Source organism: Equus caballus, chromosome 9, assembly GCF_041296265.1.
Source record: "Equus caballus isolate H_3958 breed thoroughbred chromosome 9, TB-T2T, whole genome shotgun sequence".
Lineage (NCBI taxonomy): Eukaryota > Metazoa > Chordata > Mammalia > Perissodactyla > Equidae > Equus > Equus caballus.
This window is the reverse complement of record NC_091692.1, coordinates 78,321,806-78,340,368: the sequence shown is the minus strand read 5'-3', so window position 1 is coordinate 78,340,368 and position 18,563 is coordinate 78,321,806. Positions and strand designations below refer to the sequence as shown.

At 36.3% G+C, this 18,563-nt stretch overlaps 1 protein-coding gene across 3 annotated transcripts in view; it reads right to left on the bottom strand.

The window, feature by feature from the left end:
- The window catches only part of COL14A1 (collagen type XIV alpha 1 chain), a 216,380-nt gene that overhangs the window by 137,809 nt on the left and 60,008 nt on the right, over positions 1–18,563 (bottom strand). For all 3 annotated transcript variants that reach the window (XM_005613198.4, XM_005613197.4, NM_001163870.2), the window contains 5 exon segments: positions 13,342–13,497; positions 12,397–12,516; positions 11,017–11,181; positions 6,926–7,087; positions 305–456 (listed from right to left, as the gene is read on the bottom strand). In XM_005613198.4, the coding sequence (XP_005613255.2) occupies positions 305–456; positions 6,926–7,087; positions 11,017–11,181; positions 12,397–12,516; positions 13,342–13,497 (755 nt within the window).

The window sequence follows — 18,563 nt, the reverse complement described above, 5'->3', positions numbered from 1 at the left end:
TAACTGCTGCTTCCTTTTGCTTTAGAACTCAAAAAGAAAAAAAAGTGAAAATAACTTGTGTTAGAAGTGGATACATAATCAGTTCTGAGGGTTATGTGACGGAGGTGAGAAGAGACGATGTAAATACCGTAATCCAGAGAGATGGAAGAACAACATGGACACGTGGAAATGTATTTCAGTCAAATCATTTTAAACATTTGTGACAGAATAATCTCCTTATATACACATTTCTGTCTTGTCCTCACTACTGTAGAAGACTTGAGAGAATAAAAATAATGGTTTGAAAATACTGTCTCTTCATTACCTCTTCTGGTTTTCCACCCCTGGCAGGATAATACACAATTCTGTACTTTTCCACTTTTCCTGGGGCATGAGTCCAGTTCACCATAAAGCTTCTGGCAGTGACTTCAGAGGTAATCAACTCTGTAGGCGGCCCAATGGTGGCAAGGGCTGAGGCTAAATTAAAGAAACACATAAAATGAACCTCTTTCCCAAAGTTATTTCTTACGAAACTGGGAAACTCCATTAGTTAGAAATGACTACTGCTTTTATGCTACCTCTAAGATTTTCATCTCTAGATACACTGATTCAGTTATTCATTCCCACATTTGTTCATTGAAACATTTAAGTTTCTACTAGGCACCAATCACTATGCAAGGTTTTGAAGATGCAAACTTCAATAAGACATAGTCCTTGACTTTCTTGAACTTTCTTAAAGATATGCTATAGAATAACAAAAAAAACAAAGACACAACATTAATCGAGCGTGTGTATACTAAAGGTGATCTTCTGAGCTCTTTAGAAGCATTATCTCATTTAATTTCAACAGTTACTATTATTTCTCCTATTTTGTAGGTGAGAAAACCAAGGCACAGCGAAGTTAAATAACTTGCCCAAGTCTCACAATTAGTAAGTATCAGAGCTGAGATTGATACTTGACTTCTTGACACAGAGCCTGTGTGATTAAGCCTCAGACGGTATAGCTTCTGTACTGAAGACTTCAATGCAACAAATGTTGAATATCTAAAATTAAAGGGAAGAAAAAGCAACTAACATACACTGAATGCCCACTATGAGCCAGACACTATGTAAGCACTTTGTGTGTATTATATACTTGTTAATGCAAACAATTCTATAAAAGATTTGGGACAAGTAAGTTCAAAGTCTTTGAACTTTAGGACTTTTTACTCTCTAAGGGCACTTACCCCAAGGAACTTTAGTAACCATCACAATGGGGAAAAAAAACATAGTTATTGAACACTAGCTGTGGCTAGGAACTGTATTACATGATTTATCAGCAATCACATGTTTTTTGTGGCAATAGCTGGGCTCTAAAGTAGTCTCATTAAGAAGCTCAGAGAAATTTGTTCAGGAAAATACTGCTTGGCTGCCCAATCTAGTTCCAAGAGATCTGGTCCAGGGAAAGAGGAATGATGGAAGAGAGAAGGGCATGTCGCCAAATAGAATCATTCCACATCCTGGATACAATGAAGGTGGGAAATAAAACCAAACTCTTAAAGGAGGATCTGGATGTTACCCTCTTCTCAGATCACATCCCTATAACCCAGGTATAACCTGCAGACCAATGATATCATGAAAGACAAGGGTTAAAAATCCATGATGACTGTGTTTCCAGGAAGATAGAGTAGATGTACTTTTCCCTATTTTTCCACTAAGTACAATTAAAAATTCTGGAAATTATATACAAAACAAGCATAAGAAGACACTGACAGGCAGAGAAAAGAAGGTAGATAAGCAAGGGACTGTGGGACCCAAGAAATAATACAGTGGTGAGTTCCCTGAGTTTTCCTTTTGCCTTATAAATCCCAGACATGTGCTAAAGAACCTAGCAACTGAGAAACATCCGTAGTTAAAGAAAAAAGCCCTAAGAAAGCCTGCTTTCTCCAGCCAAAGGACCAGGAAAGGGCCAGCCTGCCAAGACAGAAAACTTTTAGGCAATAACTGCTCTACTCTAGACAAATACCCAGGGACAGAACTGTGACCCCACACCCTCTCATGCCAGCAAAGGCCAACCGGGGAGACAAGACTTCTATTTTTCTTGGCTGTAACAGGGTTCCCCAACATTCACTCCTATCCCATCACGCAGCCAGGGTGGTGTGAGAAAAGACCCAGTAGGGAAGAGAGATAATTATCCCTGATGGGTGGTGATGAATCCTTCTACCACCTCCCTCCTCTGTGATATCAGTAGAGACCACATGAGAAGCTTAGACTTCCAACCCCACCTGGTAGTATTAAGGTACCACTCCTTTTCCCCTCTAGGATGCTGTCAGAGGACATCTAGTGGTGAGTCAGTACTTGAAGAAATAATGCCTGAAAATTTCCCAAATTTGCCAAAAGATGTAAGCCACAGATTCCAGAAAATGAGTGTACCCAAAAATGATAGGCTCACAGAAATTCACACCAAGACATACCATAGTCAAACTTCTGAAAATCAAACTCAAAGGAAAAATCTTAAAAGCAACAGGAGAGAAATGACACCTTACCTACAGGGGGAAAGATTCTAATGACAGCAGATTTCTCATCAGAAACCATGGAGGCCAGAAGGAAGCGACACAGCATTTTTCAAGTATTAAAAGAAAAGAGCTATCAACTCAAAACTCTATATCTAGCAAAAATATCTTTCAGGAATCAAGGAAAAACTCAAGACATTCTCAGATGAAGTAAAATTAAATAAGAGAATTTTCCAGCAAGACCTATCCTAAAAGAATGACTAAAAGAAGTTCTTTAAACAAAAAGAATATAATTAAAAGAAGGAATCCCAGGACTAGAGAAAGGAAGAAAGAATTACAGAAAAGCATAAAAATATGGATAAACATAATACATTTTACTTCTCCTCTTGAGTTTTCTAAATTATTTTTGATGGTTGAAGAATTATACCAATTTTTGATGTGGTTCTAAATATATAGAGAGGGAATATTTAAGAAAATTATACTATACACAGCTATAGTAAAGGAATTTGAAGGAAGGTAAGGTTTCCACACTTCATTCAAACTGGTAAAATGTCAACACCAGCAGACTAGGATATATATAATGTAATACCTAGAGCAACCACTAAAAAAGCTATACTAAGAGATTCTGTCAAGATTATCAATAAATCAAAGTGGAGTTCTAAAAAATGTTTAAGTAACCCACAGGAAAGAAAGATAAGGAAAACAGAGAAATGAAAACAGAAAGAACGAACATAAAAAACCACAAATAAACTAGCAGGCTTAAGCCCAAATGTATCAATAATCACATTAAATCCAAATGGCCTAAACACACCAATTAAAAAGAAGAGATTAGCAGAGCAAATTAAAAAACATGACCAACTATATGCTGTCTACATGAAACCAACTTCAAATGTGATATAGGGAGGTTGAAAGTAAATGAATAAAAAAGTTTTATCAAGTAAACATTAACCAAAAGGGAGTAGAAATGGCTACATTAGCATCAGATAAAGTAGAGTTCAGAACAAAGAAAATTACCAGAGACAGAGAGGGACATTACATAATGATAAATGGTTAATCCACCCAGAAAACATAGCATCCTAAATGTGTATGTATCAAAGAAAGAACTGCAAAATATATAAAGTAAAAACTGATAGAACTGAAAGAAGAAATAGACACATCTACAATTATAGATGGATATTTTAACATAACCTCTCCCAACTATTATTAAGACAACTAGACAAAAAAATCAGCAAGGATATGGAACTCAACAAGACCATCAACTAATAAGATTCAGTCAAAATAGAACATTGCACATAACAGCAGAATACACACCCTTTTCAAGCACCCACAGAGCATATACTGACATAAAAATAAACCACATCCTGGGCCATAAGACCAACCTCAGCAAATTTAAAAATTGAAATCATATAGAGTGTGTTCCCTGATGATAATGAAATCAAAATAGAAACCAACAACAGACAGGTAACAAAAAAACATCTAAACACTTGGAAACTATAAATAACACACTTCTAAATAATCAATGGATCAAAGAAGATCAAAATTATTTTGAATTGAATGAAAATGAAAATACAAAATACGTGGCATGTTGCTAACATCATGCTAACATGATGCTGAGAAGGAAATTGATAGCATGTAAGTAATTACATTAGAAAAGAGAAAACATCTCAAATCAATAATCTAAGTTTCCTTCTCAAGAATCTAGAAAAGAACAAAATAAATCCAAAACCAGCAAAAGGAAGAAAGTAAACAAGAGCGGAAATCAATGAAATTTAAAACAGAAGAAAAATAGAGAAAATCAATGAAACCAAGAGCGAGTTCTTTGAAAAGCCTTTTTTTAAAAAATAAAGGACGAGCCCCTAGCAAGGTTATGAAAGAAAAAAAGAGAGAGAAGACAAAAATTACCAATATCAGGACTGAAAGAGGATCCATCACTATAGACCTTGCAGACATGAAAAGAGCACTAAGGAAATACTATGAACAACTCTACACACATAAATTCTACAAGTTCTATGAAATGGACCAAGTCCTTGAAAAGCAGAAGCTTTCCCCCCAAGATAGAGAATAGGCAGGGATGTTCATTCTCATCACTCTTATTCAACATAGTAGCGGAAGTTTTAGCCAGTGAAGTAAAGCAAGAAAAGGAAATAAAAAGCACAGAGATCAAAAGGGAAGAAATAAAACTGTCCCTATTTGCAAATGATGTGATGTTCTACATAGAAAATGCCCCAAAATTTAGAGAAAAATTCCTAGAATGAATTAACAAGTTCAAATAGTAAGGTCACAGGATATAAGATAAAAAATAGAATTGTATCTGTACATACCAGCAGTGAACATGTGCGCACTGCAATTAAAAATACAACTAAAACCTCCCCCCAACATTGAAACACTTAGATGTAAATAGAAAAAAGAACTTGTATAGAACATGTATTCTGAAAACGACAAAATCCTGATGAAGAAATCAAAGAATATCTTAACAAATGAAAGGATTTGCCATGTTCATGGATTGGAAGAATCAACACAGGAAAGACATCAATTCTTCCCAAGTTGATATTTGATAATTGACAATTGACTTAATGCAATTCCTGTCAAAATCCCAACAAAATTTTTTGTAGAATAAAGATTATTCCAATATTTATCTGAAAAGGTAAAGGAAGAATGATAGCCAAAAAAAATTTGCAAAAGAGTAATCAAGTGGAAGAACTCAGTCTATCCAATGTCAAGACTTACTCTATAGCTAGAATAAATCAAGACTGTGTGATATTGGAACATAGACCCAATGGAACAGATTAGAGAACCCAGATATAAACCCACACAAGTTTGCCCAACTGATACTTGACGAACATGCAAAGTAACTCAATAGCAGAAATAGAGCCTTTCAGCAAGTCGTGCTGAAGTAACTGTATATTGATAGGCCAAAAGAAAGAACCTGGAACTAAACTTCAAATCTTTTACAAAAATGCACTCAGATCATGGACTTACATGTAAAATATTTTAGAAATAAAATGCGAAACTTTTAGAATAAAATACATAGGAAAATCTTTGGGATCTAAGGCCAGGCAACGGGTTCTTAGACTTGACACCAAAAGCACTAACCATAAAATTAAAAATTGATAAATTGGATCTCACCAAAATTAAAAGACCTTTGTTCTGCAAAAGACTTTGTTAAAACAATGAAAAGACAAGTTACAGATTAGGAGAAAATATTAACAAACCACATATCTAATAAAGGATTAATTTCTAGAATATAAATAAAGAATTCTCAAAACTCAACAGTTAAAAACTAAACCCAAAAAATAAAACCAAAAATAGCCCAATTAGAAAATGGGCAAAATAATGAATAGACATTTCACCCAAAAGGATATACAGATGCAAAATAAGCATGCAAAAAGATGTTCAACTTCATTAGCTAGCAGAGAATTGCAAATTAAAACCACAATGAGATATCACTATACACCTATCAGAATGGCTAAAACAAAAAATAGTAACAACAACAAATGTCGGTGACAATGCACAGAAGCTGTGTCACTCATATATTGTTGGTGGGAATCAGAATGCTACAGCCACCCTGGAAAACAGTTTAGGTCCCTTAACTAAACTAAACATGCAACTACCATACAATGCAGCAATTGCACTCCTGGGCATTATCCCAGAGAAAAGAAAACTTCTGTTCACACAGGAACCTATATGTAAATCTTCATAGCAGCTTTATTTGTAACAGCCCAAAAATGGACACAATTCAGATGTCTTTCAATGCTTAACAAACTGTGGTACATCTATACCGTGGAATACGACACAGCAGTAAAAAGGAAAGAGCTACTGATATGTGCAACAGCTTGGATGAATCTCCAGGGAATCACCCTGAGTGAAAAAAGCCAATCCCCAATAGTTACTGACCACATAATCCCATTTATATAATATTCTCAAAATGAAAAGTATTTAGAGATGGGGAATACATTAGTTGTTGTCAGGGGTTCAGGAGGGGTTGGAGGAAAGATATAAGTGAATGCGGCTATAAAAGGACAACAAGAAGGATCCTTGTGGTGATGGAAATATTCTGTATCTTGACTGTATCAACGCCAATATCCTGCCTGTGACACTGTACTGTGGTTTTGCAACATGTTACCATTGAGGGAAACGGACAAAGTATGCACAATCTGTAGATTAACTCTTACAACTTTATGTGAATGTACAATGATCTCAAAATCCAAAGTTTAATTTAAAAAAAAAGTGATGGCCTAAATGCAACACGGTGGAGAAAATTATCTAGTGGTTAAAATATCCCTTCTCCCCTACAGAGTCTGCCAACATACTCCCTTTTCTACTCTGATGATTCACGTCTTAGGAGAATAAAGGACTCTATTTAAAAAGTCAACATGAAAAATGACGAGAATTTTCATAATCCACGGTGGCCTTTTGCACAGGGGGACACCCGCATGCTCTGTCTCTCGTTTTACCTTTGATCTCCTTGTCCTGTTCCTCCACCCTGGAGCAGACGGTCCTAGTCAGGCTCTCCACAACTGTGTGCATCAGGTCAAACTCGGCGACATTGTACACATGAGTGCTGTCCGGTTCGGAGGCGATCTCCTGCAGTTCATTCTCATCGGCGTTTTTCACCCCTTGCATTGAGGACAACAGGGAGGGCCGTGACATTCATGCCCCATTTGAAAAAGCAACTGCAGTGAACCCGACCCCAGCCATCAGTCCTCACTGCAATAAAAGCATCGGCTTCTTTAAAGAGGCACAGCTCATGTTGGATTGGGTTTTTAAAGTCACCTTCAGAATCATTTTTAAACGATTAGATCTTAATTTTGTTCAGTATATCTTAAAAGGAAGATGTTCTGATGAAACTAAACTTCTGTCTTGCATGAATATTGCAGGAGCAATAGTAATTAAACCAGGATCCTAAACTATCAAAGCTTCACATTCCAATTTCTTTAAAATAAGTTTACTTAAATGGGACAGACTGCTAGAATAAAAATTATATATACAAAATTATTATTATTATTATTATTATTATTGTATAGCACTAAGGGAAAGCTTGGGAAAAAAATTAACACGTTCAAGTAAAATTGTCTGGCTAGTAACCACTGCAATTTTGCTAATGGAAATGGCTCTGGTTCTTCTACGATGTTTATTACTATAGGTCAAGGGCAATGCTGGGTGTTTGGAACACACCAGAGAACAGAGTGAGGCAGAAAATCCTCGGCTCTCAAAGAACATTTCTAGTCTGTCTTAGCACTGGATGCTAACACTTAGAGTGTGCTTAATAGGCCCCAAGCACTTCAGTGTTTTATGTATGTTGACACATTTAATCCTCACAACCAACCAATGAGTTTGGCACTAGTGTTTCTTCCATTTTATGGGTGACTAAATTGACGCACAGAGAGGTTAATTAACTTGCTCAAGGAAACACGACTAGGAAGTGGACAGCTGGGATTCCACCCACGCAGTCTAGATCCACAGTTATATGCTTTTAACCATGAGAGCCTACTGCCTCTCAGAAGAGTGCACCTTAAAATGAGTAAACATTTACCAACAAAATTAGAAACAGAAAAAGAGAGGCCCAGGGTTGGGTTTTTTATGAGTGTGAAGGTACGATTTCTCCTCCTCAGGCTTCAGCCAACAAGAGGTATTTCTTTATAAATCCCTGTCTTGCAATCATCTGAGGGGGTTAGAAAGAGGTACTAAAGAACAAGAAAGAGAAATTACTTGTGGCAACATGCATTACTTTTTTGATGCCTTGCTGTACCATTTAATTTATCTTCCAACCTCAACATAATTGAGTAACAAAGCAATAGTTGTCTCTGAACTATTTGCTTCAGGGGGTTATAAGATAACAAATACTACTGATTTCCAGGTAATTTCTATAGAAATGTCCAAATCACATCTAAATGAGTTCACTTGAAGTTTTGTTTAAAAACTCATCCGCTCATTATTAACCTGACCAGAAAATGGAGAGTAAACACATGAATTAATTTTTCATTATTTTAAAGTCTTCCAAAGGGATTTCCTCTGCCGGACAAAAGGATAGAACAATAAAAAATGAAAAATAAATCTATCTCTCTGATGTATCTTGCCTGAAGGACCTTCTACAATACTTGCTAAAACACACAGTTGGATCTATGTCCACAATAACAAAATAACATTGAGTGCATGCTGAAGCAATGAGCTTAACGTCAATAAAGCTTTTCATGGCACTTAGTTAAAACCGGCAAGTTTGGATTCATACAAGAATTTTCTAGGGAAGATAGTCCCCAATCTGTCTCTCTCTCTCTCGTCTTTCCAAACGCAATAGTTCAACTGTTGCAAACAGCATGAAGAAGAGATGAAATGGTCATCCTGTCTTGAAAGGAATTTGTTTTATAGGAATTTTGCCTTGTTTCTCTTTGGGCCCCAGCACCCATCACAATGCCTGGCTCACAGCAAATAAGCAAATACTTCTTTAATGAAACATTCTATAAACCGTATTTTGAGGAGAAAATTTGGGAATGGATCAAAGGAATTGTTTCTTGTTATTTGAGTTTTTTGTTATTGTTGTTCACTGATAGCTTTGAAAGATGTCCTGTTAAACCTCAAGATGAGAAATGCGAATGCCAAGTAAATCTGAAATAATTCTCAGGACAAAATTCACATTTTAAGTCAGGACTGAAGTTGCCATATAGTTAAAACCATTTAGTTTATTGCCCATAGAGTTTCCAAGGATGTGCTGGTAAATGTTTAACAATCAGCTTTCTGCACTAATTTGTAATGTTTTGCTGATTTCTCTGTTATAAACACCCTCACTATGGCTGATTTCAAACTACCAATGCAAGGTCACAGAATGCAAACTTGGGAAGAGATGCACACAATTGGCTCTTGCAAATGGGTGTGACCTGGCTCCAGCATACCCCTGAGATATAATACACACACACACACACACACACACACAAACATACACACACTAATAAGGATATAATTTACCAAAACCAAAGCTTGAACTTATTTTTCTTATTTTTTCCTCTGAATTTCCTTTGCTCTTTCTTCTATGAACAGAACACACAGCCTTTACTAGCAGTATTTTATAACGGCTTCTGCTGTAGGAAAACCCCCTTCCCTTATCTGAATAGTAATAATAATACTTTTCTCTTATATCTATCTTTCACAAGTATTTTCATTTTTAATACTAAAGGTAATGTTGCTGTCTTAGGAATCTTTTAGACACACTAAATTATTTAACGACCATTTATTGGACACATTAAGTGTCAAGCACTGGGTTAGGTTCTGGGAACGAAAAGATGAAGAAGACACAACCTTGCCCTCTAGGACGTCACTGTCCAGACGCCCTGCAGGGACAAGGAACAGGAAAGAGAGGGAAGAGCACTTTCCATAGCCCCTTCTTCCTTCTGCAGCTGTTCTCAATCAACACGTGGCTGGACACTAGTAGGAAATAAGTTCTGAAAAAAATGGCTTATCAGAAACGTGCTCTGATGAAACAAAACATATAAACAGGGAAACATTTTAGGATCTTTCTCTAAGGGAGAGAAACTTGAGTAATACACAAGGAGACTGTCCAATGGGTTTACCAGTAGTTCTCAACCTTGGAGAATGTTTTCAAAGTACAGATTCCCAGGGCCCTCTTCTCCGGATATTTCAATTTAGTAGGACTAAAACGGGTCCCTCATATCTGTATTTTTCATGCTGACATCCAGTTTGTCACTCCTAACTGGTGGATAAGTCCAGGGTAAAAAGCATTCTCTTCTGATAGAAGAAATATCTCACAGTCAGTTCACAAAGAGAAGATTGCATCATATTCTCAATAAATGTTGGGAGATAAATACATTTTAATGAGACTAAAGATTGATAATAAATAGAAAAATTAAATACGGAAAACATAATGAAATGGACCATTCATAATAACCAATTTTAAATGTTTTCAGAACCCCGTTGAGGAACTTGCTCTGGCATTTTGATCTGTATTTCAGTGTTGCTTGATAATCAGGCTTTTTTTCTGCTGAGAAAGTCTGTCAGTCTCTACCAAATAAAAGACCTTCTGGTTGCCAAAGAAAATGTAAACATTTTAATCAAGAGCAAAGTTGCATCATCATCTAAATATTGTGCAGTTCTCTGAATGTGTGCCATACATATCCTTTTCCACAAGAACGATACCTTATAAAGAGTTAGTTTCAAAGAAATAATATGGCATATCTAGAACTCTGTGCTTTCTTTAAATAGCTTCAGGACCCTAATTCCTTGAAACTGATAAATTAGTTTCTCTCTATACGACCAAAGAAGAGACAGATATAAAGTGCTACTGAAAAGAAAAGTCTCAACTAATTAAAAGATAACAAACACCTACCCAGAGATCCTCACACTATTGGATGTATGACATTTGCCATCACTTCCATTTTACATGCAAGGAACTTGGGCTCGGGTCACATGATGGCTACAACTACAGTCAGGGCTAGAAATTTCTGACTTTCAATGAAATGCACTTTGCATTACACATTGTTTCAAGTGGTTGTGTGTCTGCGCCCATTGTGGAAAGAGGACCATAAATAACACTTACCTATGGCAAACAGTTCCACACCAGACTCACGAAGGTTTCTGGATGGTGGAATAATATCATCTTGGGACTTGCCATCTGTGATTAAAATGCCAATTTTGGACACTCCAGACCTTGCTCCTGCTTCTGGTTTAAAGCTATTTTCAAAAATGTAGTTCAAAGCAAGACCTGGGAGAAAACAAGGAAAAAGAAACACAAACCAATCATCTCTAATAAAAAGCCTTCTAATTCTGCAAAATGCAACCACAAGCTGATTAACTTATTGAGCTAAAGGAGTTTTTATTAGATGTGATCTTTCATCTCTATTTTTACAAGGATCTTTTCCTTGACAGATCTGATGAAAAACTAAAACCTACCAGAATAGAGGTAATAAAAATAACTGAATATTGCACCATTTCAGAAACTAGCATTTATAAAGAACTCTGAATTTGTGGCCAATAGATGGTCACAGATCTGTGTACAAGAAAATCTAAACCTTTATAATTTAGGATGAAGCAAGAATACCCACATAGAAGCTACTGTCCCAAATATTATCACTACACATTCAATTTTGTTCATGATGGTCTAAAGAACAAAAATTCTTTTCCTCTCTTTTTTAGGGGTAGTGGGAGCAGATCTAAAATGATAATTGAACTCTCGCCTTTTAGTGTGACACTTTTTACCCAGAAAAAATAAGAAATGTTGCAATATTGTTATAGGGTTTGTGTTTAATAAATGTTTTGTTGTATTAATAAAAAACCCATTCGATTAGGCCTCAAATGGCGAAGCAACGATCAGGATTTCAGTGGATTACTTAAAAGTCAAGCATAGCATTTATATAGTTAAACTATCCATCATGTGCTGTGGAAGAAAATAGCACGTACTAAGGTTAAAACCTGGAATAACCCCTTATGGTTGGGCCATGGATAATTATAATCTAAACATCCTTACATTACTCATTTATCAAAAATACTTGTGAGCCAAAGATCCACAAATATTTTCACAATAACTACTGATTGCAGAATAAGGGCAAAGAAAATACCTTTCTTGAAAATAAGATAGAAATCTGTTTTTATTTAATTGACAGGGTGGCTGGAGGAGAAGACAAGGGAAAGAAAAGGAAATGAACTGACAAAGCTTAAGACAGCTGCTGCAGACTGGCACGCTCAGGGATCGCTCTGCTGTCTTCTAGCCCCAAAAGGCCTTTCCTGGGACAGCAATAGGAATGAGATGTCTGAGCTTTAACTCTTGATGCTGAGGTTGAGAAAAGAGCCATCTGAGAACTTTAGATGCTAGTTTGGTTAAAAAAATACTATGCTCAGTCTTACAGAGTGGCAGAATAAAGTGATAAAACTATTCTTTAGCAAGATATGTTGCTAAAAATGTGCAGTGAACAAAACGTACCTGTTAGTGTATTTCCTCCCTTGTATGGTAGATTTCGGACAGCATCGATCACCTCATCTTTTGTGTTAAAGGCATTCAAGTGCCATTCTATTCTGGGGTCTCCGCTATACTGTGCAAGACCTGGAAAATAAAGATAAGAAAGTCCACCCAGAAATGATGGGTTACTCAAAGATCTGGTGAACTATTCCAGAAACTAGAATGATGAAGGGCCTAATCTTTGCAACATTTTCTTCTCTGCCTCACTATGTACTTTCAAAAAGAATTCCTGACATCAATTTAAGGAATTAATTTGGACTATCTGGGCGCCAGGGGAATGTACTTATCTTCTAGCCATTTAGAATTGAGCATCCAATTAGGTAAAGAGCATTTTTTTAAAAAAAGTATGATCATGTTTGTAGGTAAAAGATCTAGATTTATTTGTTTGTTTTTATTCTCAAAGGAATGAGTTTCCTTAACAGCTACTTAAATGTGATACTTTGAAACTTTAATAAAGTAGATATGTTACTCAAAGATTTACTTCTTTTTTTTTTTTGCTTTTTATCTCGGCTTGAATTAATTTGGCGAAGATCATCTTGTACTACAAAACTATTTCCAATCTTCAATTTTCTTAGTTCAACATTTCACTGGATTCAGCTGTTTCTCTTAAAGAAGAAGAAAACTTTTATGTGATAAATGCTTAAACCGACTGTAACTTTAAAAGTTTTATTATTATTAGGCAGAGAAGATTTTGACTTTTCAGAAAATTAAAATGTGTTCAATAATTAATTGAATGAAAGTGTCACAGCAAAACTTAGTAGGAGTAAATATTTCCTGATCCAAGCTTGCACTTTTGGGAACATCCTGTGATTCTGAAAGTTACTTTGTAAAGAGTTTTTGAAATTTCTTAAGAAGCTTCCCAGCAGTTTTACAATGACAACTGACTGCTGTTAATAACAGAAGAGGTACCAATTCGTGTCTTCTCTGAGCCCACGTCGAACGCTGTAACCAGGTTTTCCAAGAAAAGCCGAACCAGTCTGAAGTTGAATCTTCCAATACTCCAGGAACCATCAACCAGGATTACAATATCAGCGATCGCTGGAGTTTCACAGAAAAATTTCACTTCTGCAAAGGACAAACCAGAAAAGCATCCGGTGTTACTGGTGGAACTTTTAAAAGAGTGAGTTAACTTGAATGTCTTTCAGATAACTTAGTGCTAAGAATACAATAAAGTTCGCATTAAAGCAACCATGTTTTTACAACCTTTCCCTTAAACAAATTTTCTACTAGGAAAAAATTGTGGTAACAGCTGGCAGCAGAGCCAGTGTCCTGGAAATAGAAAAACACTGGCAGGTTCACACCATCCTGGCAACTCCAGCCTTCTGCATATTTCAGAAAGTAGTGTCTGTGCAAAATCATCCAGCGTTGGGTTTTAGCCTGCAGATTCTTTCCAGGAAAGTTCTTAGCAACACCAATATGCGAGAGTCAGCAGAGATGGGAAGATGGCCAGGAAGCAGAGAGGCAGCTGTCCTATTTTGATAAGTCTATGTCGAGGAAGTGGTAGGAGAAGAGGAATATGGGCTTCCTGAATTCAAGGAAAAGTCAGGGCCGTGCATTTAATCTAAGAAATGTACCCAGACCTTTGCTAAAGTAAGATGGGTTTGTGGAAGAAGAAAATTGCAAAAGGGCCCAAGAGTTTCCCCCAATTCAAATTCTTTAGCCTATTGTGTCTATGAGACAATAAGATTTTGTCCCAAAAAATCATTTAAGTAATTGATTTTTTAAGTGGTTCAATTAGGCTTCAGAATAAGGATTTAGAAAAGGATGCCCAGTGGCTGGGGTGGCACTACCCTGAGCTTTATCCTCTGGGAAAGCCCCAGCCCACAGTGTGGGCAAGACGCAGAGGGCAAACAGGGGTCTTCACAACAAAGGAGGAGGCCCTCTGACGTAGGGTAGGTCTGCGCTTGACTGGGTGAAAACCGCCACTTGCATTCACTCAGAGCCAAGACATTAAAATATTCTTAATGTGTTCAAGAACTCTTAAAACTTTCATGGTACTGGGAGTTCCTTTAGAAGCATCGCTTCATACTGTAGTTTGTGCAAAGGACTGCTTAACTTTACTGAATTTTCATAGTAGGACTAGAGATCATGAATATTGTGCATGTTTCTTTGCGTCCATGTCAACTTATTAAAATTGGCAGCAAATCCCTATTTAGTTTGTTTTCTGACATTACAGTGACAATAAAACAATATTTGAAATACAATTTAGGTAATGAAAAGCAAAATACAGAAGTGCCCATAAATAAATTGAATATATTTTTTTCCTGGAGGAAAAAATAGTTGAACTGCTATGGCTGGGGCAGGCGGTTTAATATAAGTCTCTGCATCTACCAGGCCACATTTTGCTAAGAGATTCTTGGTATTTTCCCCAGACGTAAATATGCATGGAATACCTAGATCCTTTTACCAGATGGGAAAATAATCTATTTGCCAATGAAATCCTCAGATACGCATCTGAGTAAGGAAGCTAAACTGTACAGCTTGATCCAAGGTTTATATACTACACTTTTGGGCACCAAACATCCCTTCTTTAATAACCAAACACAAAGCCACCTCCAACTTGGGAGGCAGCCCTACTATACCACACTGAAATATTCTAAAACAGAACACCGCAAGTCACGGGATAGAAATTAATTTGGTTTTGGGAAATAATCAGGGAAAACTGAAGTCTTATGAAGTTCCACAAACCCATTACTCTCAGTTTTTATGAGGAAACTTAACTCAAATGGAAAGTAGTTTTCTTTTTCTTTCAAAATTATTAGGGATATTATTTCACTTTTTAATTATTTGGATACATTATAAATAAGATCTTAGAAAGGGAACAATTTCTGTCTGCTTATTTAGAAGAGGACTATGGAAACTGATATTTTCCATTTCAAAATTGTTTCCAACAAAAATATTTTGTTGACTTAGTTCATCCAAGTCATTTTGACTTGGTGATATAAATTCCATATAGTTCCAAAGTAAGATATAAGGTTAATTCCTGTATAAGAAGACCTAAAAAAAAGGAGAGGTTTACTGGGTTCATGGATTGGAAGAATCAACATAGAAAAGATGTCACTTCTGCCCAAACCGATATTTCATAATTGAGAACTGATTCAATGCAATTCCTATCAAAATTCCAACCGTATATTTTTTGTAGAATAAAGATTATTCTAATATTTATATGAAAGGGTAAAGGAAGAAGAAGAGCAAAAATAATTTTGAAAAAGAAGAATGAAGTGGGAGAACTCAGTCTACCCAATCTCAAGACTCACTCTATAGACAGAATAAATCAAAACTGTTTGATATTGGGAGAGATTTAGACACATGGACCCAATGAAACAGATTAGAGAACCCAGACACAAACCCTCACAAATTCACCCAACTGATATCTGACAAACTTGCAGAGCAATTCAATGGCAGAAATAGAGCTTTTTCCAAAAGCAGTGCTGGAATAATTGTACATCAATAGACAAAAAAGTGAACCTTGAACTGTACTTCAAATCTTTAACAAAAATTAACTCATACTTAAATGTAAAACAGAAAACTTTTAGAAAAAAATTGAAAGGTGAAAATCTTCAGGTTCGAAGGCCAGGCAAAGGGTTCTTAGACTCAACACCAAAAGCACTAGCCATAAAATAAAAAATTGATAGATTGGACCTCATTAAAATTAAAACTCTTGGCTCTACAGAAGACCTTTTTAAAAGATGGAAACACTCCTTGATTTCAAAATATGCTACAAAGCTATAGTAACCAAAACAGCATGGTGCTGGCATAAAAAATAGACACACTGTTCAATAAAACAGAACTGAGAGGCCAGAAATAAATCCACATATATATGGACAACTAATTTTCGACAAAGGAGCCAAGAACATACAATGGAGAAAGGAAAGTCTCTTCAATAAAGGGTGGTGGGAAAACTGGAAAGCCACATGCAAAAGAATGAAAGCAGTCCATTATCTTACACAATGCACAAAAATCAACTCAAAATAGATTAAAGACTTGAATGTAAGATCTGAAACCATTAAACTTTTAGAAGAAAACACAGTCAGTACATTCTTAGACATCGATCTTAGCAGCATTTTTTCAAATACCGTGTCTGACCAGGCAAGGGAAACAACAGAAAAAAATAAACAAATGGGACTACATTAAACTAAAAAGTTTCTGCACAGCAAAGGAAACCATCAACAAAACAAGAAGACAACGTAACAATTGGCAGAAGATATTTGCAAACCATACATCAGATAAGGGGTTAATATCCAAAATATATAAAGAACACATACACCTCCACAACAAAAAAACCAACAACTCAATTAAAAAATGGGCAAAAGATCTGAACAGAGATCCCTCCAAAGAAGATATACAGATGGCCGACAGGCACATGAATAGATGTTCAACATTGTTAACTATCAGGGAAATGCAAATCAAAACTACGATGAGATATCACCTCACTCCCATCAGCATGGCTGTAACAAGACAGGAAACAAGAAGTGTTGGAGAGGATGTGGAGAGAAGGGAACTCTCGTACACTGCTGGTGGGAGTGTAAACTGGTGTAGCTACTAGGGAAAGCAGTATGGAGTATCCTCAGAAAATTAAGAATAGATCTACCATATGATCCAGTTATCCCACTGCTGGGCATTTATCCAAAGAACTTGAAAACACAAATGCACAAAGATACATGCACTGCTATGTTCATCGCAGCATTATTCACAATAGCTAAGACTTGGAAGCAACCTAGGTGCCCATCAAGGGGCGAATGGATAAAGAAGATGTGGTATATATACACAATGGAATACTACTCAGCCATGAGAAATGATGAAATCTGGCCATTTCTGACAACACGGATGGACCTTGCGGGTATTATGCTAAGTGAAATAAGTCAGAGGGAGAAAGTCAAATATGGTATGATCTCACTCATAAGTAGAAGATAAAAACAACAACAAATAAACACATAGCAACAGAGATTGGATTGGTGGTTACCGAGGGGAAGGGGGGGAGGTACGAGGGTGAAAGGGGTGATTAGGCACGTGTGTGTGGTGATGCATTATAATTAGTCTTTGGGTGGTGAACATGATATAACACAGAATTCGAAATATATTATGACATACACCAGAAATTTATATAATGTTATGAACCAATGTTACCACAATAAAAGTAAATAAATAAATACAAGGATGGAAAGATAAGCTAGAGATTTGGAGAAAATATTAGCCAACCACATATCAATAAATGGCTTAGAATCTAGAACATAAAGAAATAACTCTCTAAGCTCAACAGTTAAAAACTAAACACAAAAAACAAAACCAAAAAAAATTCAGTTAGAAAATGAGCAAAAGACATAAGCAGACATTCACCAAAGAGGACACACAGATGCAAACTAAGCACGTAAAAAGATGTTCAACTTCACTAGCCATCAGGGAAATGCAAATTAAAACCACAATGTTATTTCACTGTGTACATCTATCAAAATGGCTAAAATAAAACATAAGGATAACAACAAATGCTGGCAAGGATGTGTGGAAACTGGATCTCTCACACATTGTGCATGGGAATATAAAATGGTACAACCACTCTGAAAGCAGTTTGGCAGTTTCTTTAAAAAGTGTACATGAATTTTTCATGTGATCCAGCAATTGCATTGTTGGACATTTATCCCAGAGAAATGAAAACTTACATTTGCACACAAAAAAACCATACAAAAATGTTTATATCAGTTTTAGTCATAATAGTAAAAACCTGAAATTAGTTCAGATGTCTTTCAACAAGTTAATGGATAAGCAAATTGGTCCATCCATACCCTGTAATATCACTCAGCAATAAAAAGGAAAGAACTATTGATACACACAATGACTTGAATGAATCCTCAAGGAAGTATCAGGAGGGAAAAAAAGCCAGTCCCAAAAAGTTACCCACTTCATGATTACACCTATGTAAAAAATTTTTTTTCTTTTAGGAAGATTAGTCCTGAGCTAACATCTACCACCAATCCCTCCTCTTTTTGCTGAGGAAGACTGGCCCTGAGCTAACATCTGTGCCCATCTTCCACTACTTTATATGTGGGATGCCACCACAGCTTTGGCTTGACAAGTGGTGCATATGTCCGCACCCGGGATCCAAACCAGTGAACCTCAGGTCACTGAAGCAGAAT